The 24,915-nt window shown below is 33.2% G+C and overlaps 1 protein-coding gene across 2 annotated transcripts in view; it reads left to right on the forward strand.

Moving 5' to 3' along the window:
- Nucleotides 1–24,915, forward strand: part of LOC118185978 (ras and EF-hand domain-containing protein-like) — an 87,188-nt gene that overhangs the window by 6,807 nt on the left and 55,466 nt on the right. For both annotated transcript variants that reach the window (XM_085823382.1, XM_085823383.1), the window contains exon 2: nucleotides 21,756–21,908. In XM_085823382.1, coding sequence (XP_085679508.1) covers nucleotides 21,756–21,908 — 153 coding nt within the window. The remainder of the gene's footprint in view (nucleotides 1–21,755; nucleotides 21,909–24,915) is intronic.

Raw genomic sequence — 24,915 nt, forward strand, 5'->3', positions numbered from 1 at the left:
TGGACGTTTGCCGTGTGGATTATGAGTTGCCACATGTGCATGTTGTGTCTGTTGAAGATGCTGTCCTGTGAGAAAGTTGTCTCTTCCGTTAATAGCACATCCGATGGGAAATCCTCCTGAGCTGCCCACTGCTGCAAGAACCGATGACAGAAATGAACTCGAAGAGGGTAATCTGTCTCTTGCAAGGCTTGGACTCTCTGCAAATGGTATGGGTGCAAACCATTTTCGTGCAATACTCTCCAAACGGTGGAATGACTCAGCTGCAGACGACGTGCAATAGATCTTGTATTTGTCTGAGAGGATTCATGCACAATGTTCAAGATGGATTCTTCATGCGAGGTTGTGCACATCTTCTTCCACTCCTAGTGTCAGAGGTGGCTTCAAATGACTCGTTTTCACCCAGAGACCGATGCAACCTCTCGCACGTTGTGTGCTTCGGCATACACCTGTTCGCAAACCGTTCCTGGTGCAACCGTAGCGCTGCTCTGTCGTTCCCAATACATGAGATGCATATCAGCTTTCTCTCTGTGCGTTAACTCACCCACCACGCTCGACATCAGAGTTGCGAATGATCTTCTGATGCATCGGATCGTGGTTTGTCCTGCTCACTACCGCCCTCTACTGCTGCACTGCCAGCCAGTGACAGTTGTAGTCCCTATTACTGTTACTGTTCCCTTTTTTGAACATTTATTGTGAATACTGTATTGCTGCAAAGAAGCACTTTGCGTTGATTAACACATTTTCCTCTCACACATAAACACATTTTCCTCCACATAAACACATTTCTCATCACATAAACACATTTTTCTCTCGTTTTTTTGCCTTCCTGCCTTAAACCATCCCTTTAGACCCTACATTCCTATACAAAAAATGCATATTTTAGTACGCTGCACCACCCCTCCAAGTTTGTCCCATGATCTATGAAACAGCCTGTATATTGCATTTTCTGGCTTCAGAAAGCTGATAAATCTCATATACAAAAACTTAGGATTAAAATAGGCTAAGTTGAACTATTATTTTATAGAATATTACAGTGAGGTTACAGAATTACTTACGGATATCTTAAATTTCTCTCAAATTACATAGATGTACTCAAATAATTATAGTTTCTTAAATATATTTCTAGCAATGTGGCCTGAAAAGATGTGCTGTTCATTCGTGAACTGATTGAAAGAACCAAATCAAGTTTCTGAGCGAGCGTATGTTGATTCGTCAAAAGAAAAAGCGCGATACGGAGAGTACTTGTTGGAAACGAGCCAGGAATGTTCAATTGCAATTCAAGGCGAGAAAAGAATGTTATCCTCGCATCTTAAATGCGAGTTTAATTTTGATTATTTTCCAGCTTTTTGAACATTCTTTGGGTTTAGAATTTTATTGTTAGTTCTGTGCTGAAAGTAGATTCTAGGGAATTTCAATACTACAGTTGAAAGCAATCAGTTTAGGGAATCAGCGATCCGATTGAGTGGATTCTTCTGATTCCACTGCTGATTTGATTCTTTCCGTTTTTCGCTCCATTCTCTCACATCGATCTTGATTCATTCCCGACTCCCAAACTTATTCATCAAGCTTATTGTAGTGAATGGTATATCATAAAAGAAACCGATTCAGTTTAGTGAGAGAACGCTTCTGATCTTATTTCATTCTATTTTGCCCTCATCTGACATGAAACACTTTCAGATAACGATTCTGTTTCTTCCGAATTCAGTACTTCCAGACTGGGACAATGTGCACCAGCATTTTAATCTTAATAATTCTGATCCTGTTATTTCTAATTCATAACTAGTGATAATAACTAGGTTCACAGCTGTTGATTCTATAGTGATTACAAGGATAAATTACTCGTTTTCAGCAATCTAAAATAGCTTATCAAAGCAACACTTCGTTCAGATTATTTTACGTTCTATAAGAAAATATAATAAATTAAAATAATTGTTGATTATATCTGTTACATAAAAACGGTACGATATTTCTTTAAAAAATATTGCTAATATTAAAAATGATCATTTGTTTAATTTAAAAATAATACATAAGTTTGCTTAAAGAAGTTCTGGTAAAAAGATATTATTTTTACTAAAAACAAAATTTGATTCTTGCAGTAAATGCGCTTGGTATTTTTCAAGGCTTCAGATAAAAGTATCTAACCGTTTTCGCCGTGCCAATAACACAATAAATGAAATATCAGCTCAGGAGAAGATAATATATCAAGTATTATCTCTTTGAAACCAAAGCGTTAAAAATAAAAGCAAAACTTTCTCTGTGCTGTGAATCTTGATAAACTATAAATTAAAAAGCAACGATGTACGCATGTATTCAACATTCTTTGCAATATGATAAGCAAAATGGGTTAAAAAGATTTACAGGTTAATTTTTTGTTCTACCAAGGATGAGGACTGTCATTTAGAATATGCTATTTATCATCATAAAATACCTCAAAGTATTGCATTTGTGTAAATGCAAAAAAGAAGAAATCACCTTTTCACTTAAACAAATTGCATTTTAAAGACATCTACTTTTATTCATTATTTACTTTTAAGTACTTATAGCCAATGCATAGTACTTACAGCCTTTTATAGAATTTAAATATGTTTATGACACATCTAAACTTTTTAAATTGCAATAGAATAATGAAGTAGTTTTATTCTAATTCAAAATAACAGAAATCAAGTTATTTTCTAACGCATTTCTGTTCTGTACAAGCTTAAGCGTTTTAATCAAACTTTTAAGGTAAAGATCGGAAATAGTAATTTTTCACTGAAATATGCAATCGAAGTGGGTTACGTATTTTTTATTTACTTTTCAGTTTAAATCCAACAATAACTTAATCTTCTAAGCGCATTTTATTAAATTATTTATCTTCCTTCATATAATTATGTAAATAATTATATAAACATTATTTACATTTATTTTTCAATTGATATCTGTTTTAAAACTGAAATTTAGGTAAAATATCAAATGAGATAAATTAGAAGTTATAAGAATACATGGCTTTTAATTTATGAGCCTCATAAATTATTGAATTTTAGACTGCATTTGTAAAAATTTCCCAGTCCTTTTTAATGATTACCACGTAGCATTAAGATGAATAATATGCTTACTTCGATTATTAAGAAATCAATAACTACGGTGATATACGGTAATGTTTATGATTAGTGACACTCTAACTATGGTGATTGCTGGTAATTTTGCAAAATGAAAATCCTTTCAAGTTCTTACTGCTAATCTATCTCAAGAAAACAATAAATCTCAATATATTTCTTAGAAAATAATCAGGCGAAAAATTCGTGATGTACCACGTTCGGCTTTAATATTTTAGAAAAATCTGCGTTACAGTATTGAAGGAAGTTTGAGAGTTTCTGAAATCTTCATGAAAATTTTAAGGTTAACAGGGATTCGTTTGCAGGGTAAGAGATTCCTATCACATTTGCTAATCAAAGCTGTACTTCTTTCATATGGGCTTCCTAATAAAACAAAATTATTAATTAAGGAAACAACTCCGGATATCATAATTAGGGAAGCAAGATATAATTTTCGCGTTGTAGTGAACGTGTCCTTTTCTTTCTTTCTTTCTTTTTCTTTTTCTTTTCTTTTTTTTTTCTGTTTCGTATAGTTGCTGAATCTTGAGAATTTATGCTCTTAAGAGTTTTCACAATACAGATAGTGAAAAATAAAATGTAAAAATAAACTAATGCTGTAATTTCTGCTTATATCTTTATAACTATTTTGAATACTGTAATTTATACTTACATCTTTATAGTTGTTTACAGAGGCTGTTTGCACATTTTTTAGACAAATTTTCTTCGCAGTAAAAAAACATCTTCCGCTTGGAATTTTTTTAACTGCAACTATATTTTTGAGAGTATAACTTATCGTCTGTTACTTCACAATTTTGTGTTCATGCTAAATGTCGCTTTTAAAGAAGCAATGGATTGAAGGCTATGTGCATGTTCTTTCCGAAGAAAATTACTAATATCTAGTTATTAAAAACGTTATGAAATTCACGGCATTTCGATATCTACGAAAAGCTACAATAGATAAAGTTGTCAACAACATTTTCATGTCATTCGAAGCTACAATAGATAAAGTTGTCAACAACGAAGGGAAAAAAGTCAAAATTTAGCTTCAAGTGTTAGAATTGTTCCAAATATATATGCAAGGAAAACACGGAATGCTTCGAATGGCTACTCTTTAACGTTAAAAGAAAATCCGTTAAGTCAAAGGACAATTGCAAAATCGTTAAAATGTTTAGTCTCAACTGTAAACAAAGTGATTAATGCTAATTTGAATCTTAAAAAGGCGAAAAGACATAATGTGCATCGTCATTCTCCACGACATATCGCCGTACACAGAACGCGTTCCAGAATTCTTTATGGGAAACATTTAACTGGACAAGATGGAATTATGTTGTCACAGTAGACGAAATTTGGGTGTACTTAAACGAATGCAATAAAAAGGTATCCATCTATTATGATCAAAGAGAAGAAAAAAATCTTAAAACAGGGTTCAATTAATCTAAAGAAAGCTTTTCTAAGGGATTTATGATTGTTGCCGGTTTTGCATATAACGGCAAATTAAAAATAAAGAGAGCGGAGAAAAATGTTAAGATAAACTCTACATATTACCAAAAGCATATTTTATACTCAATTTTCAAATATGAAATACCTTTCTTTACATGCAGTGTGATTAAACAGTAGAACTGCATCAAGACAAAACAAGCAGCGACATCTTAAAGATCTACTGTTAATTTTCTGGAAAAAATGGAACAAGAAACGGGTATCAAGGGATCAAGAAAGGGGAACAAGAAACGGGTACTTCATTCATATCCTCTCAGTCTCCCTCACCTACTAAATCTCTTGATCTATCTATCACCTAGTATGTATTTTTGCGCTGTTGGACTTATATGAAGCGGGTTGTCCAAATGTTTAAGCAAAGCATAGATGCTTTGACATCCAAACGAGCAATAAACTCGGTTGCTTAAATAAGAGTGTTATTTGTTTCAAGTAGCATCTGTTTGTGAATACCACTTAAAATTTGGCCCCGTATGCAGAAATAACAGAAATAAAAGTGCGCGCAGACTCTTAAACGCCAGACATGTGAAGTATACGGTGACAATAAAGTACAAAAATAGGTGAATTGTTCAATGAAGGACAAGATACTGACGGAGAAGTAAAAACGACTGTAAAAAAATGGCTATTATCACTGGCGGCAGAGTTCTGTGAGGAAGGTATCCCAAAACGTTTTGTTCATTACGATAGATGTTTAAAAGAACATGGAAATTATTTGGAAAAACATCGTATATAAATTCAGAAACAAAATTCTGTTAAATACAAAATGTTTACTTTTTTCGCTTTTATTGCAAAATGGATTAAAAAAAATCCTCCTACAACAAATATTGCTGTTATTAAAATTTTCATGTGCTCACGTTTTGAAATTGATCAGCATAAATTCTGTGCAGTTAGAAAAGAATCCGAACAATCAAATTAATAAGAATGGCCGATTCAGATAACCCTAAAAATGGCACGAACTCAAGAACTGCGAAAATATTTACAAGGAAATAAACAGAAGGCAACTGAGAAAAAGAAAAAGAAAATTCCGTTGTAAATTTCGAATCAGATCAAGATTATATAGAAAGTTACCTAAGGCAGGTTAACAGTTTTGTTTCATAAAGTTTCGGCTATCTTGAAGACAATCTTGTTACAACATGCTGATGTAACTAACCATGGACCTTATAAGAAAGCCTCAGCCCAGAAAGGCTATTAGTTTCGACACGGCATTTTGTGCTGTTTCATTATAAACGTCCGTTTCATTTTGCAAATTTTTGCCACCAAATATTATCGCCTTGTGTTATATTTAAAGAAATTTAATAATGAATAATCTGCATGAATACATGAATGTTTCTCGCACTGTTAAAAAACAATGGTATCTAGAGCCATCAAATTTTAAATAACGTAATCCTCCACTCGAACAGCCAAATTTCGAATTTGTTTGAATCCATTTCATATTTTGTAAAACTTTAACGAATTTTTGAGTAAGAAACTCGACGAGTTCAAAGCGAGTAATGGCAACACTGTACGGAAACTAACATTTTTATCTCCACGGCGAAAATTCTAAAGATATGCTGTTTTCAAATATTTTGTGATACTGCTGTTGAATTTTGTGTGGTTTACGTGTGAAGAACATGATATTCAGTAAATAGAGGTAATATACAATGCGTTAAAAAACGTCCCTATGAGCGTAACATAAAATCTGAGTGCTTCCAGATTTTATTTATTTATTTATTTATTTTCATTAAAATGAGAAAATATTATGCTCCGAATTTTATGAATTATTAAAATAAATAATCAACTTATGATGTTAATAATTAATGATCATATGATCAAATAAATGATCGTCTTGTAGTGTTATAGTAATTTTAAAAACCACTGCCTGAAAATGCTCATAAAATTTAAAAAATTCTATCAGATCTTGTTTAATTCTGCTTTATTTATTTCAAAGCTTCATGTACTATCATTTTTATTTAATTTTACTTTACTTGCACTCAAAAGTAAGTTCATAAATTTTGTGTTTACTGTTTTACCAAAGTAAAGGTGTTTATAAAGAATTACGCGTGAAGTTTCAGTTCATAAATTTTGTGTTTACTGTTTTACCAAAGTAAAGATGTTTATAAAGAATTACGCGTGAAAAGAATGCGCAAAATGCAGTAAAAAGGGCTTTAAAGGATATATTAAATCTTATTTGAAAAAACTGTGACATTCATAATCTCATCACTTATACAACGTATCACATTTAATAATTAAAACAATTATGTGATACAAACGCCATAGGTTTCAGTGTTAAAGTAAACCAGATCGTCCCTACTCCTTCTTGCGGACATATGGGTGACGCGGGCCCCGCCCACAGGGTTAATCTATCTCTGATAAGGTTCATGTAACCAACATGCTTACATCATGCTGATGTAATCTTTAGATGTATGGGGAGTTGTAGAAGATCGTAAAAATCACTAGAAACACTGTTCTGCATAAAACGTTTTATATTATGCATAATCACTCATATATTGGAATACATACCGAGTCACGTCAATAATAGTCCGAAACTAGTTACTAAAATAATAAGAAATTTCTAGATTCTGGAATTCTTCAACTGAAATTGATTATTTTAAATAATTAAATAAATGATGTTTATTAGTATAATTAGAAATAACAGAGTTATTTTTCTTATTTTATTTGTGTTTATCGAGGAGAAATTTTGATATTAGAAAGAGGCCTTGATAAAGATTTCTTTCCGTGAACTTTGCATAATGTATAAACGGAACTTTTAAATAAAATAATGTAAACCTTTTGTTTATAAATTGGGCTTTTATTAAAAAATTAACAAAATAATTAATGAATTAAGACGAGAAAATAATTTATCATACAGTTTCATTGAATTAAGGGTTTAAAAAAGCTTTCTTTACAAAATTCATCTACACTTTCATATCATAAAATGGAAAAGCACGGCGCGTCTTTGATAAACTTATAAATATGATGACTTATAATTTTTAACATTAGATTCGGTTAATAGAATTATTTATTTCGCTATCCAGGCTTTTAATTTTCGTGATATAAAATTGTAGATGAATTTTTTAAAGAGAATTAATTATTCTCATCTTTTTACTCCCATGAAAGTACATGATAAATTATTTTTATTGTTTTAGTTCATTAATTATTTTATGAATTAGTTTTTATAGAATGAGTTTTTATGAATTAGCTTTTCTTTGTTTAAATAAAAGCTTATTCTGTAAAAATGTTTTCCTCACTTATTTTATTTTCATGTTCTTAGTGACGATGACAAAGAGTAACTTAAAGTATTCAGTTAAAAAATCGTTTTTGAACAATGAAAAATTCATCTTTCGCTTCCAATAGTTCTGCTATGTCAAATGGTCGAAAAAAAACCGAAATTTATTGTATAAATTTCATGTAAATTTTATTTAAAAAATTTTTCCTACTATCTCCAATAGTGCAAATAATAAAATTCGGACGGTTACAGTTTTTCGTTAAACGAAGATATGTGAGAAATATCGTTTCAACATTAGATTTAAAAATAAATGAATAATAGAATTTTGAAAAGCATATCGCTCCAACACATTTTATTGTCACCGACAATTTGTGTGTGTGTACGTGTATGCATATTTTCAGCTGAATAGTTGTTAGGAAATAAGTTCAAAATCGATGACATACTTTAGACTACAGCGACAAATACAATGAGTGAACTACATGAAAGTTTCTAAAACGCGCTAGTTTCCTTATTTTTATGATAAAAATTTCTTTAGTTTAATGACAAATATAAAATATATGTTTTATAGATCCCATTAAGTTTGCCAAGTTTTGCCTTTTATAATAATAAAAATGTATCTTTCATCTTTTCTCCTGTTTGTTAAGGCTTGATTGTTCTGCTTTAAGTCAGTTTCTAGTACATTTTTACCCAGTGGAGATTGTTATTTCGCACAGGAGAAGAATTTCTCATTTAGAACACAATTTGAGTTTATCTAAGGATAATATTCTTACCTTAAGAAAAATGTATCAGAAATAATGATAAATAAATAAATAAATGGGGAATGAGAGCTTATTTTTACCCTAAGAAAACTGTATCAGAAATAATGATAAATAAATAAATAAATGGGGAATGAGAGCTTATTTTTACCTTAAGAAAACTGTACCAGAAATAATGATAAATAAATGGGGAATGAGAGCTTATTTTTAAGAATCCTAACTAACATTCATGCAGTTTTAAATCCAAAAAAATAAGATCAAAATTTACTGGGCGCGTTATATGCCGGACATAAAAAAGATAGATTTAAAAATAAGGAAAAGATGAGCAAAATTTAGACTTTATTTATGTAACTAAAAGCTGTTTATTAAAGAAATGACATACCCTATAAACTAAAAAGTTTTCATTATAGGATAACACGAAAAGTTCATCATGTAAGTTATATCTTCGGTTATATCTTCAGCAGATCATCGAATTTTGTTTCATCTTTACCATCATTGTTACTTTGATCCATAAATAAATATTAATCTTCTGTTCTATATAGATTGTTAGATACAGTGTATTTTTCAAATGAATTTTCAATTATGTCAGGCTTAATTTCATTCCATGCTTTTATTATCCAACCACACGCTAATTCTAGACTGGCTTAACGCATTTGGGCCTCATTTGTAAATGTTTTTCCAATTTCTAACATCCATGTATTCGCTGCTATTTTAAATTTTCTTTGAACGGCTTATCGATTCATACATACAAAGACTGAACAAATAGCGTTAAGCCGCCTGGAATAAATGCCATGTCTGTAAGCCATGTCTCTTTCATCAATTTTGTCATATTATCCGTTAGATGGGATCTGAACATGTCCCAAACTAAAAGACTTTCTGGATTCTTTAAGTCAACGAGATGTTTTTGCCAAATATTTACTATCCACAATTTCACTGCTTTTGTCCCTCCATTCTTTTACGCGAACACCATTCGGGAAATTACATTTCGCCAAAAATCGTCTTCCTTTTAAAAATTACCATGTGTTTTAATTCTATATCGTCAACTAAGCAGGAAAGCACTATGGTGAAGTGAGGGTTTACGTGACCTGTTGTTTTTATGTGAACCTTTTTGTTCTTTTCATATCAATTTCTTTATTTCTATCATAAAAACATGACTGGAGTTTTATCCATATTTTCAATATGGGATAGTAAATACTATTGTTGCCTTAGTAGGAGAATAATATTCGCCTGGAAATTTATCAATATGTTGGCCAAATCTTTCGGAAGCTTTTGCGAAACTTTTCTTTTTCCTCATAGAACAAAATTGTTCCGCGCTATAAGTCGACTACACCAACTCAAAGTTGCTTTAGAGTTTTCATTTTCTTTTGCATTTTTTTCTGCCCATTTGAAGGCAAATAATCGTATGCTGTTTCTTATTGCAATTTATCTTACTCAGGCCATTCTCTAGGACCCAATTCGCAACACTTTCTCCTAGAATAAGCCATTTCGTTGCTTCTTTGCGAAAGCGATACTACGATATTCTTTGGTATATTATTTGTGAAAAACGTGATATAAACGATATTCTTTGGTATATTATTTGTGATTTCATTTTTCTTCCACTCACGTATGAAGTTTTCACCAACACCAAACATCCTTGTTGCAGTAAGATTTCCATTTTCTTTCGTAAACTGAATAAAAGTGCACTTGAAACCTGCACTGGGTTTGTTTCACTTAGCAGAAGCCATGTTTAATAGGTATGAAACTTTAAAAAAAAAAAAAAAAAAAAAAAAAAAAAAAAAACAAGATGAACTCCATTTGAGATAAAGCAAATGTGATTTATTAAAGCCTTCGATGTTCACTTCAAAATTACGGCTTCAAATGACTACGGAAAGAGAAACATCCGACTCCTAATTCCCCGAATTCATTCGTATCGAAAGTACATTCTTACCCCAAATTATGTTCCCTTCTTCTCGAAATCCTAGATTATCATTCTCGTACACAGCTGCATTGAATACAATTGACAATCTGCACAGAATTATTTACTACTTCAAGCATTTCCTTCCCATATATACTGCTCTCCTTATGGCTAGTCAATTCAATACAGCATTTTTCGAAAGGCTGGGAAAAATCTTCGAATGAATGAATTCAGAAGATAAGAGCATTGCATATGTATCTTTCAAGTTTCTTCGTAAAGGTTACCCGTTATATGGCAAAGATACCTAAAAACCAAATAATGTTTTTTGAAAATACATGTGCGCGTTATACACCGGTATATACGTTAGTCGTGTTTTTTAGATCATATTTTTAGGCAAATAGCAAGATCTTCAAAAGGAATGGTTTGAAAAATAGTTTTTAAATTTTTATTCTAGCTACGTTTCATACTTTGAATTGGGAACTTAAATTATCTGAAGAATTTTTACATAACGTTTTGAAAACAGCTTATAATATAAGCACGTGGGGGAAATATTACCTTCTGAAAGAAAATATTTTTATAAAGGAAATTATCTGATATTACATTTAAAAAATATTGAAAAATGGAAAAGAAGTCATAAAACTAAAAGTGCCTACGCAAGAAACTAAAGTTGAGCAAAGGTTTGCGAGATTTTTCTTTTAAATATATAACATTAGTAACTGCATTCTGTTTACAAAGAACAGTTACAGTTGCCCAGTTTAATAGTAAATACAGTTAAAGCTCTTACAGCAACCACGACTAAAATAAATGACTATCTTCACAGAATACACAAATCGTTTAGAACTGTGGGGCCTGCTTAAAGATTTCACTTTTAGCATTCAAGAAAAATCAACTAAGCGTTTTAATTGTTTGAACCGTCTTGTACCTCACGAGCTTCCTGGAAAAAACGGATCATTTTATTTTATAATCATCTAATTACTTGATGATTTTATTTCCTCCGCTAGGAATATAATCTGTTGTTTGATTCTTTATTCTCTATGTGTTTCTTAATTTTTCCTTACAACAAATTATCCTTATGTTTTCTTGGCTGCATTTTAGGAAACAAATCCTCCTAGAAATATTTGTAGTTAATTACTTAAAAATAACGAAGCTCAAGTTTTTAAGGCGAGAACAATAATGTCTTTTTCCAGATCTGGTAGATGTTAATTATATTTCTGCAATCTGCTTCCATTAAAGGAGGCCATATAAGCCATATAATCCGTTGTTTTATTCTATAATCTCGATATGTTTCTTAATTTTTTCCTACAATAAATTCTTTTATCCTTACGTGTCTTTGGTTACACTTTAGGAAACACATCCTTATAGAGATATTTGAAGCTAATTACTTAAAAATAACTAAGAACTTAAAATAACTCTTCGTAAAGACTTAAGATAAGTCTTTACGGTAAGAAGACGAATGTATTTTTCCCAATCTGTTAGATGTTAATTATATTTTTGAAATTTGCCGGGCATAACGATGATCTATGTTCCAAAGACGTGTAGAATTTGTTATGCTACAGAATTTGCTAATCAAGCATTAGATACAAATAATTAATCAACCTATACCTCAAAAGTTTGAGAATTTATAGACTTCGTACTAAACATAAATAAAGATAAGCAACTTTTTCCTGTTTCTCTTAAACCTGAAATTGAGTCCAGTACTGATGAAATGCAATTTAACAGCGGTAGCCACATCTAAGGTTTTTACTCTTGATTAAAGGAACTAATTGTTTGATTTCTTGGAGCTTCCATTCACAAGGTAAAAATGAATTAATTTCTCTTAGAATATCCTCAAAGAAAAAGTACTCTCACTATGTAAATAGCTTTCGCATACCGATAGATAAGTTAGAGGTAGAGTTTTATCTTGATATGCAGCTGCCCGCATATATCTCAAACTGAAAAACTTATTCGAGTCTCCTACACGCAAATATTTCAACCTGCATATCTCTCTTTAATTTATAAAACGTTTAGAAAGAAAATGGAATTTCTGCTCTAGAGAATTATTGAAGTATGAAAAATAATCAAAAATCGTTATTCATCTCTTTAGTATATATTTTTTAATTTCGAAAATATGTACAACTACATTGAGTATTACATATGTGAAATATTTTACATCATAATACATAATTGCATAGCATAAAAATCCATGTTATATTGTTCCATGAAATATGATCATGACACTTAAGTCCAGAAGTTCAATAATGCATAAGTCCAGCAGTAGGCAACATATAAGAGTTCTATCTAAGGTTATATTATATATCTAAGGTCAAAATTTTGACTTTCCCATCTATTAACTGAGGCATACTATACCGCAAAACAGCTGATGATAATTCGTTTAGTTTCTTTTTAATTTCTTTTTAATTTTGGCCCTTTGAATGTGCTTGTCTGGCCATTGTGGCCAATACTGTCTTAAAGGACTTACTGCAATACTATTATAGTAATATAAGTAACATAAATCGAGTCTAATTTCAGACTTCAGTCATGCTGTTTAGTATTTCAAAGCAGCCCGTCACTCAGTCTTTCCGTTGTTGTATCAATTCTTTTATGCATATTTATTTTACGATAATCTGTCTTTTTTAATACAGTATTCATTAAACTGTGCTATATGTTATGCTAAAGATTTTCTCCTACCAGAAATTTCACACTAGTTAATTTATGAAAAAGCGGGATTTACTTTATGTTGCAAGTTATGATTCACGTGTATGTTGTCATTCTTTCGTTAACAGCTGTAGCAGCTACGCAGAGAAGTGTGTCAAGACCAAAGCAACCGAGAAGCTTTGGTTGCACTCAATGTATGAAGGTTGATGTAGATGTATGAAAACAGGTGGTTCAAATAAATTTGTCTCAGCCTTGCTTCAGAGTGGATGACAGTTACCTGCTATGCTGTTACTATATTTTTAAATAAAGCTGTAAAGAATAATTTTCCACGAGCTGCATAATTTTTGGGCATTATATTTAACATGGTTTTATTTTTGTTGTTCTCTTTATATATGTCAGTAAACATGTTTCCTGATCTGAATTATTGGCATGAATAATGAAGAGTTTATTGTAACCAAAAACCTGGTTTTCTTTAATTATTCATATGCAACATCCAGATACTCTTTAAAGTCTTCTCTACTTTCAGGTACTTTTTAAATATTCAAATGCAGTAGAAACTTAACGAAAGCAATCGAAATGAGAAGATTATATTGTAGAGTTATTATCTTTTTTATGTCAGAAAGCTGAAAAATATGCAATGCCCTCGCCACCTCTTGAATACGCGCCAAGTGTGCTACCGTTAACCAAGAAGGCATGCGGAAAGGAGGGAAAATACCTTATATATTCCCCGTTTTAAAGGGTGACTGGAGGTTAGGGGACCAAGCTGTCAAATCCTGGTGGTGACGAATTATTGTCCGCTACCTTTTAGTTCGAGCGCCGCTGTAGAGTCATTAAGTTTTTTTTTTTTTTTTTTTTTTTTTTTTTTTTTAAATGCAGGAAACGTAAAAAATGTGCAGTGCCCTCGCCGGGACTCGAACCTAGACCTCTCGAATACGTGCCGAGTGTGCTATCGTTACACCAAGAAGGCATGCTGGAAGGAGGGAGAAAACACCTTATAACATAATTAAGACTATTCAAGTAGATTTTTTTTGCATATACTGGCATGGAAAATATCTACTTCAACAGCTGTTGACTGTTCCATATTTTCTTAAGTAACCTGTAGAGTCATTAGGCCTTTTTTAAACAGAGACGTGAAAAATGTGCTATGCCTTCGCCGGGACTCGAACTCTTGCCCTCTAGAATCCGCATCGAGTATGCTTCGAATTAAACTAAGAACGCACGCGGAAAGGAAGGAGAAAATACCTTATGAACCTAACCAGTAATTTCTTCATAGTTTAAAATAAAAATATTAATTATTTCTTAAATTAATTTTAACTTTCTGAAACTACCGACATCAGGAACTTTATTTTTGGCAAATAGATGAATGCATAAATAGAAATTTATCTGAAAGTTTATATTTTTGTGTGTTGTTCGAAAAGCACTAAGTCATACAGGAATAATAAAATTTATGAAACATCGTCAAAGATTATTTTGGTAAAATTAATACAGTGACTTAGAATATGCATTTATATTTCAAATTTTAATAAGAGTGACAAATCCAGTCAAAATAACATTAAACTACAAGAATAATTCTAGAAAGCGTTAAGCAACTATTAAATGATTTGTAATTACACTTCTGTGTCTAACAAACATAAAGAAACAAGATCATATGTTCCTGTTTTTCCCGACTGAAGGTTATAATTGCTATGATTTTAATTAGGGTTTGCTGTCTGATTAAAAAGTAAGAAGATGTAAAATTGACACCTATAAGCTTTTTCAAAACCTTGAAAATATAAAGAGGCTGTATAAAGTATTTTAATTGTTAGAGCTTCTGTGTCAATAATCAGCTATTGCTGGGAAACTATTATTAGAGTACCTTCATTCCTAGTTAACGATGAGAGATTCTTGAACCCCATGTTCAAAAACAGCATATTTTTCGTCATTCCGAAACTTTGGAATCCTATTTTATAAACAGTCAAAACTTTGAAAAAAATTAATTTCGAGGGAGTCCAGTAGAAGCGTTTATTAAAAAAATCTGATGTGGGCAATACATGACTTCCTTGTACCGGCCTATTAAATTACACAATTTTTTGCTGCATTTCCTTTAAACTTATTTCCTCGAATTTCATTAAAGATGTATTTCCCATTCAATCAGTCTAATTTTCACTCCGTCAAGCCAAACATACATAAAAACTCAAAATATCTTCATTAAAATTGTAAAATGCAGAAAAACATAAAACATCGAATACGTTAAAAAAAATAAAAATTATTTTTTACAATTAACATTAGAGTTTTTACGTAAAAACAAGCAATTCGGCCAGCGTTCAAGAAGACAGATTTTTTTTTTTTTTCAGTGAAAAAAAAAGAAAAAGACTGGACGTTTAATTTTGGTCCCAGTCGGCATAAAAGACACTAAAGTTGGTACAGAAACTGAGAGAATTCACTGTTCTACTAAGAATTTTGAATTAAGTCAGTAAGTAAATATACACAAAGGGGGCTTCATTAGACTTAATAGCACTAAAATTGTTGATAACTCTACAGTTGTTGCATGCAGATTAACTAAAGGCATAAAAACCTTAACCGGGACAGGTGACAGCAGGACAGGGCACCCGGACGGCTTTCTATGACTACTCGGGTATTACCCTGGCCCTGCAACCATCTAGAGACTTCACAGTTGTAAGATGCTTTTATGCCAATTGTTTTTATTGCATGTGCCCTATTCCGGCCTGCAGAGGTCTATGCCCATTTTTTCTAGTTTGGCCATTATGCTTTTAAGCTTTTGCCGCGTGCCTCGATGTTTTATGAGAAGGCGTTTGAAAGGCAGAACATTGGTAGTTGGGAATTTGATGTGCCATTCTGCTGTTAAGGGGCACTCTGTGACATAATGGTCTGGTGAGCCCACGTTGTCACAAACACACATATCAGTTGTTGATAGACCCCTTTCTGCAAAGTACGTCGGAAAGGGGCCGTGGCCTGTTATATATCGCGTGAGGTAGGGCGATGAGATGAGCAGGTCCACCTCTACCTTGGGCAGGAACTCATATGCTCTGCGGCCTTGCGGGATTTGGTCCCATTCATTCTGCCAATTTCCAATGGCGGACTCCTCTATTTGCCTCTTTAGGCATGACCGGGGCAGAGGCACCTGAATCTGCTCCGTTTCCTCATTTTGGGCAGCCTTCTTGGCAAGAGCGTCTGCTGCTTCATTTCCCTGGATTCCGGCGTGCGCCTTCACCCAGAAAATTTGGATTCTCATTGACTTTTCTTGTAGACGGAGGACTTCTTGCAGGTGCGAGATTAGTGCGGAGCGCTGGAGAGGGTTGTTGATAGCATAAATGCTTGACAGGCTGTCAGTAAATATCGTAGCTCGACTCTGCCGTGTGTCAATTGCCCATTTCACTGCCTTTGTGAGGGCAACTACTTCCGCTTGGAACACTGAGTTCTGTGCTCCCAGACGGCCCTTCCATTCCTTTGCTATGTTTCCATTTATATAGGCTATATAGGCACTGCCTACAGCGTTATCAATTTTTGACCCGTCTGTATAAAGCACAGCCCCTGGTCCGTCTAAGCGCGGGGTTAACGCTGGTGAGTGGAAAGTCCTTATGCCCAGTCCATATTCCGACGGATGTGTGCTTAGTTTGGACCTGCGTGTTTCGTAGACTTCTGGCAGATAGCATGTATCCCAATATGTGCATGGCTGTTGGAGTTGCGTCACCTTTGCAATTGAGGCTTCTTGCTGCGCTTTGATTGGGAGCGGCATAAGCCCTGCTAATACCGAAGCGGCCGCAGTCGACGTTGTCCTGTAGGTCTTCGTTATGGCCAGGACAAATGGTCGCTGTGCACTACTTAGCAATTTTGCCTTTCTGACTGTCATCGGGGCTGCCCAGATGGCTGCTCCGTAGGTTAGGACCCTCTCCGCGACAGTGGAGTAAAGTATCTTGTAGATATTGGGCCGAAGGCCCCAGTGCGTGCCTTGCATTTTTTGCAGATTGTTTGCGATTCGGCAAGCCTTTTCTCTTTGGGCTTTAAGGTGAGGCAGCCAGGTGAACTTTTCATCCAATATAATACCCAGGAGTTTTAGTTCTCTGACCCTTTTGATGGTCTTCCCATTAAGCTGGATGGTTGGGTTTCTTATCAAAGTTTGGCCTGGCTTATGATAAATTATATATTTCGATTTTGCCTCAGAAATTATTAGCTTTTTCTCCTGACATAGCCGAGAGAAGGTATCAATTACATCATTGCAGTTTTGCTGCAGTTCATCTCTACTCTTGCCGCCCACCACAAAGGTCGCGTCATCCGCAAAGGCTACTATCTGGGTATGGGACGGCCATTCGTATCGTAGGATGGAATCGAAAGTTGCGTTCCACAAGTCTGGACCCGCGCACGATCCCTGTGGACAGCCTTTTTTCTGGCTTCTGGTTATGACACCGCCAGTGTGTGTTACTATGAACTTTCTATTGGACAGGTATTGCTTGAAAACCTGCAAGAGGTTATCAGGGATCTTTGCCTGGTGCAGTGCCTCTAAAATTGAGGGCCACCACAGAGAGTCAAACGCGCTTTGCAGGTCCAGACTTAGGACCGCTGCATGCTGTTTCCTTTCATGCAAGTGGCTGATATAGTCTCTTATCTTTGATAGGGCAGCAATCGTTGAGCGTAGCTCTCTGAATCCATATTGTGCGTCAGAGATTGCCCCACTCTGCGTCATATGAAATTTAAGCCGCTGGACTATGAGCTTCTCATAGAGTTTACCTATTACCGGGAGAAGACAAATCGGCCTAAAAGAGGATGGGCTGTTTGGATCCTTCCCTTCTTTCTTAAAGCCTTAACCGGGACATGAGAACAACATAATTCAATTACTTTTACAGCAAAGAATGCACAATTTAACAATATATAAGAATAAAACAACTGAGCTCACCGAGCCGGTTAATAGAGTGAGAATGTATGCATGTTTTCGGCACAGTCGATTGAAACCAAAAAGGGAGGTCTACAACTGCATGTTATAGCAGTCTCATATGCAGAATTTCAAGGTTCTGAGGTTGCACATTTCTGAGTTATTCCAAATATATACACACTTACGTACGTACAAACGTCAAGAAAAAAATCTCTTCTGAATCCATTTTAGAATCTGTTTTGGGAAAACGAAGCCTTCACTCTGTCCGTATGTACAGATGGCACGCGAAAACATCGTTCAAATGGTTTTCAGAGGGCTTGAAATGGATATTTTCGTTGAAATATGACCCGGCATTTTTCGCGATTATAGTTCTTCCCAAGGATGATGCGATTGTTGCAGTTCAATAGACTTTGAACGATCAATATCATCTCGTAGCGGCTATCAGTGTCATACTCTTCATTTTCTGTTGAGGAATGTGGTGTTCTTTGTTTAGCATATGGGGAAAAATATTTCTCGCATGATCAGTTAAAAATCATTTTACTTAAATGTTCATATACAATCGAATTGTTTTCATTTCAAATTTTTGTTTGACGAAATGTTTATATCTTGAACATTGTCATATATTTTCTGTAAATTTCATTAAATGTTTGATTGAAAACTCTATGAGTCACACGAAAGCGACAAATTTTATTTTTCAAAAAGAATTATTTATAACTTCGTTAATATACGTGGGATGCTTTACCAAAATGCGCATGAAGATTCCACACGACATCTTAAATATTTTTAAAAGCTGCAAATAAATTTCTAGTTTTTACGACACAGGGTTATCAAAAATAGGTTTTTTTAATCACTTTTTTGTTGGTGGTCTAAATGCATTCTTTGACTATAATTTTTCAGGAAAGTGTGAATTCAAGTATAATCTCGGTTTCAGAACAATTTTTCAAGCATTTCTGCAGAAATAATAAAAATCGTTTAAAACCCCAAACAGTCAGTCAGTTGTTATATAGCGTACGTCTGAAATTGAACTGTAGTTATCATATCAAAGTTTTATTCATATTTAGTTCTATTTATTACATGAGTAAGACCATAAATTAATAAAACCATAAATTAAGTAAGACCATAATTTACATAAATACTACTCCTACTAATATCCCATTTTAAATTTATAAAATGATGCACAATAAAAATGGCTAGAAGTATAAAGAGAGAGAGAGAATAGATCATCTAACTTTTTTTGATATAATATTTTCCCAGTAATGCGTTCTAAAGTAAAATAATTTTAGAATATATCTATAATGTTATGCTTTTTATTTCCATAACATTTCTTAATTAAAAGCTGCAATATCGTTTACAACTAGCTTTGTTATTTGATGTATGTTACGTTTATGTACGACGGATCATCTTTTTTCAAAGTCTGCTTGTTTTGAAAAATTTTATTAAAACCACTTTAATTAAAAATAATTTATTCAAAACGTTCTAAAAAATAACTCATATAAGTATTCGGACACTTTGAACGAAGAGTTAATATTTAACGGAAACATGAAAAAACAGGAAAATTTAATATTTCGTTTTGGCATGGACTCATCTAATGTTTCGAGCAAGAATATGCCATTTTGTTCCATTCCTTCGTAAGAAATGCCTTTAGAAGAGCTTTTGAAGAAATTCCTTGTTTCCTTATTCTTTTCTCCAACACATTTAATACATATTTGACAGGATTTAAGTCGGAAGAATATGAAGGAGTTTTGATAAGTTCAGGACAGTTGTCTAATAATTGAAAGCGAACGTTTAAGACTGTATGTTTAGGTTTGTTGTGCTGATAGAACTTGATTATATTTTGAATTCCAAGCTTTCTTGCGGATTCTGTTATGTTTTCATTGAGAATACTTATATATTTATGCTCAGCCATATAATTTTCTGTAAAAGCTAAATTATCCACATCAGAGGTAGCAAAATATTCCCAAATCATTGTATACCTCCACCGCATACTTAACTGTAGGCAACAGGGTTTTCGTATTCAGTTCATCATTCAGCTTTCGCTCGCAGTAATTCTACCATTGGACCTAAATGTTGAAATTTTTGACAAATGTAATATTATTTCAATATGATAAATTTTTGCTTAAATGAATTTTGCAAACGCCAGATGTATTTTCATTCTTTCCTTTATAAGGTATTCCTCCCATCTTCTTAGCGAGCCTTCGTAGCGTAGGCGAGTATTCTAGAGGTTTTTGGTTCGATTACCGGCGAAGGCCTTGCTCATTTTTCAGGTCTCCTGCTTCCAATTAACCTAATGTCTCTACTGTGGTGCCTGAACTAAAAGAGTGGTGGATGATGATTAATATTATGTTTCAAATGTTCAGAACTTAAAGCAGATAACCAGAATAACGCTTAGCGCCTGCAGTTATCAATATGTAAAAACTGTTATTAGTATGTAATATCCAACCTTTTTACTTTGGAGTCTTTCCCAATGTGATGGTACATAATTCCTTTTGGTTCATGTTTCCGTGGTCGGAAGCACTCCCTCACTCACTCACTCTCCACACCCAGGATCTGGCGATTGAGTCTCCTAAAAAAGGACCAGTCGCTTTTTTAAAGGCCGAATATATAAGGTATTTCTACCGCCTTCTTAGCTAGCCTTCGTGGTGTAGTGGTCTGCACGCTCAGTGCGTAATTGAGAGGTCCGCGGTTTGATTCCCGGAGAAGGAGTTGCATATTTTTCATCTTTCCGGCCTCCAAAAATCCTAACGTCTCTACGCCTTTTTTAAGTAAAATTGTTCCCTTGCTGATGATAAATTTTATCCATGTGCCCTTTTTTAAGGAAAATACCTTCATTAAATAAATTTAATATGTATGTAAGTCAATATCCGAGTAAGATGTAGATAAAAAATATTAATGTAGATAACATAGCACAAATGATTATCAATGCAGCATATCTAAGAGCCACGAGAATGAAATGCCATATCAGTGCGAGACAAATATATTTAGTACACTGCACCAGTTTTCCTTCGGATTTTATCATAATCAATATAATCCCCAAATTAATTTTATGAGTAACACTATGCAATGTGGAGGTTGTGTAATGTGAGAATTATGTAATGTAATTTAACACAAAGTAACAATGTTTCACTTATTGCCAGATGTCATTTGACATTATAAAAGGTAATTTTCGTCTATAAATGAAAAGAATTAAGATTAGTGCCACTTAAAGAATCGCTTTGGACTCTTAAAATGTGTGTAAATGTGTTATAGTGTGATAATATATGTACATATTGCTAAACATTTGTTTGAGATTAAATGATCAATAAATGTATATGTATTCTGTAGCTTTTTTTTTCTGCAGCTAGTTGACTATTTATTTATGCAGCAAGGGTAATATGTTTATCATACATAAATATTTCTATATAATTAAATTTTAACAGCAGCAATAATATCATAGCATACCTATTGGAAAGGGAATTTATATTTTTTTCATATGCGTATAGAGAGTGATATTATATTCACAAAGAAATTATAACACCATCAGTTCAGAACGTTTTCTTTTCGAGAGTCTAATAACTGTCAAATAGTACATGAAAGAAAAGACAGTGAGTTTAAGTATTAGACCGCTGTTTTCATACAGTTTGTTTCCATTCCTATTTTTTACTTGAAGATACACCTTGTGTTCTCTTACCCTGTGTTCAAGATATTTACCCAATTTTCAGAGGATGATAAAATATACGGCATTAGTGTAGATTTTTATACTTAGAAGGTATAAGTTTTAATCAGTTGCATTTATGATTTTTGCATTTTAAGGCCTGTGTTATTTTAAAATTGTAACCAATTAAATCTTAATTTTTAGCGATGAAGGTAAATTGAAATGGCTGTTGAATGAACTTCAAGCTTCCGAGCAGCGTCATCTTGTGCCATATCTTGAAAGTGCCATCGAAGAATTATTAGGAAATTTACATCAACTGCAAGAGGAAAAAACTCGGCTTGAAGAATCATGGCGAAGGTGAATGGAAGCAAAAAGCAAGAGGAAATATTTATATAGTTATATAATACTGTGTAACTTCATACTAATACATAATACTTTCCATTTTCCTTTCAGTTTTAATACGTTTAGTATACTGTTTTGAAGATGCTTATTATTAGTTCCTATTTTAAATTGCTAGAATCTATTGCATTAAGCTTTATGTTTCTTTTAGTCTTGGAGTATTTCACTAGTAAATTTTAAATATCAGTCCCTGCAAAGATTTTTTATCAGTGTTAAAAAAATAAACGAAAGCAATTTAACCGTGTGGGCAGAAATATTACATTTAATTTTATCATCTAATTTTTAATTTATTGTTATATACAGTAGATCTACAGATCTTTTGGACTGAGTGATTTTCAATATATCTTAGTCAGGCTCCCAAATGGTAACTATCGGCAACTGGAACTAGCATTGTAGAGACATAAGGTTATTTTTTAAAGGAGAGAGGAAAAATGAGCAACACCTTCGCCGGCACTCGAACCACGGACCTCTCGAATACGCGTCGAGCGTGCTGGTCACTACACTACGAAGGCATGGTACGAAGACGGGAGAAGTACCTTGTGTACCCCCCTTTTAAAGGGCGACTGGAGTTTTTTTAGGAGACCCAAACGCCAAATCCTGGTGGTGAAAAATCATCATTCACCACCTTTTAGTTCAGGTGCCACTGTAAAGATATTAGGTATTTGTTTAGGCAAGAGTCATGAAAAATGAGCAAAGCCTTCGCCAAGAATTGAGCCAGAGACCTCTGGAATACGCGCCCAGCATGCAGACCACTACACTACGAATACATGTTAAGAAGGCAGGAGAAATACCTTATATACTCCCCCTTTTAGAGAGTGACTGTTGTTTTTAGGGTAGCCAATCTCCCAAATCCTTTGTGTGGGAATCATCATCCACCACCCTTTTAGTTCGGTAGTTCGGGTGCCACTGTAGGCACTGTATTAGGTTATTTCGAAGTAAGAGGAGTAATAAAAAATGAGTAACGCCTTTGCTGGGAATCGAACCACGGACTTCTAGAATACGCGCCCAGCGCGCAGACCACTACACTACGAAGGCATGCTAAGAAGGCGGGAGAAATACCTTATAGCACATCTAAAGATGTTTTTTCTAAATAATATCTCCTTAGGAGGCAAGGAGATAGTTCTTGAAAAAGGTGCAGCAAAGGCTGACTGAAATTGCGGTCAGTAATCATGATTTCCCGATCGTAATTGATGACGATTAGTTAAACCACATAAAACGAAACAGTAATCATGTGTCGGACAGGGACAAATCTGTACCGGTTAGCATCAGAAACACTGGGTCAGAAACGAGTGTAGTGTCTGTGATACTGTACCACTGCAAAGAATTTGAGTGTAAATGGCAAATATCAAATCATTCATACGAGTAATTTCAGCACTTTGTATCAGAAAAGTTTCAGTAGGAACTCGTTTTCTGTTACAATATAATGCGTTCTCAGAGAATGTAACTATCAAATGATTTAGAGGAAAATGCAATTATTATTAATCATTTTTTGATTTGAAACCTGTTAAACTGAAATCTCATCTTTAAAGCTACTATTTTGAAAGGATTTCAGAAATTTTGAGAAACGTTAAAAGGATATGAAAAAGAATTCAATAACTGACTCCTACGAAGGTATCTAGATTCTCTGTGTCTATAGATAGACACAGAGAATCAGAGGAAATACAAATACAAAGCCAAATAAGGATAAAGTTATTTTATTTTAATCTCGAGTTTTACAAATTCATTTGTGAAACTTTGAGACGCAATATATAGCACACCAAAATTTTCGTAATATGTAATAATATTTAGTGTTATGCTGAAGTTAATTTTAAAGCAAAAAATGTAAAATACTTTCTATTAAGAATTTATTCTCTTTGGTCTTAGAAACTTTTAAAGAAAGCAGCATAGTCTCTTGCCACTTTTGTTATATAATTCATTTTGTCAAAGTTTAATGCTAAACGAAATTTGCCTACAGTATTGAATAATGCTATTCATCAAGCTATTTATGCATAAATTGCATTTCCTGTATTTATTTAAGAAATATCTATTTTATATAATTATGTCAATAATTTCAGATTCATAAAATAGTTCCGTGCAGTTCATTACAGATACATAAAACAGTTCGTTTCAGTTTATGTTTATTGGAATCTATAACTTAAGGTTATTTCGCAGTTGAGGAAAAACACTCAAAGGCAATAAAATGTAAAGCTATGAGTATGCTTTAGCCGGGATTTCTAACAGAAATTGGCACTTTTTGTATCATAGATGCGCGAAATTGAATTTAGCTAGTTGTATTGTAGAAAGTTTAGAGATTTAAAACTGGGCGATTTCCTTTCCACTAATATCGTGTTTTTTTTTCTTGGTTATAATGCTAACTAGTATTTCATATTTCCAAATGATTAAAGACGAATACCGAAAACCCACTATAAAATCTTGATAAATATTAAAAAAGTAAGCTGTGATGAATTGATACAGGCATCTAAAATGTGATCAAAATCAAAAACTAGGAGGATTATAGGGAAATTACATTTAACATTATAGAATTTCCCCACAATGAAAATTAATGATCTGAAACTGCAAATAGTATATGTATAATATGCGTTTACAAACAATCATAGTTGCTGTAATATTTTTTTAAACACTGACTTCTGTTCTTTTATGAATATCAAAAATAAAAAACTAAGCCTTATTACGTCGTATAAAAATTTTCTTTCTGTAAATTTAAAACGAAAGCAAAAGGTTATATGAAAATATCATTAATCTTAAGATTCACTAATAGATATTTCAAAGTTCGCTAAACTGCGTGTTTTTCAGATTTAACAAATTAATTAAATATAGTACAGAGTAATTAAATGTAATAATGCTAATGGATTTCAACTAATCTGATTTAGAAGTAATTGCGTAATACGCATTATATATGCCATTCCAAATAAGTTTCAAACGTCGAAAACTTGTCTTTTGTTAAGAATAAGGGATTGGAATCAAA

Source organism: Stegodyphus dumicola, chromosome 9, assembly GCF_044657685.1.
Source record: "Stegodyphus dumicola isolate Sdum_Otavi_A_Nest chromosome 9, ASM4465768v1".
NCBI lineage: Eukaryota > Metazoa > Arthropoda > Arachnida > Araneae > Eresidae > Stegodyphus > Stegodyphus dumicola.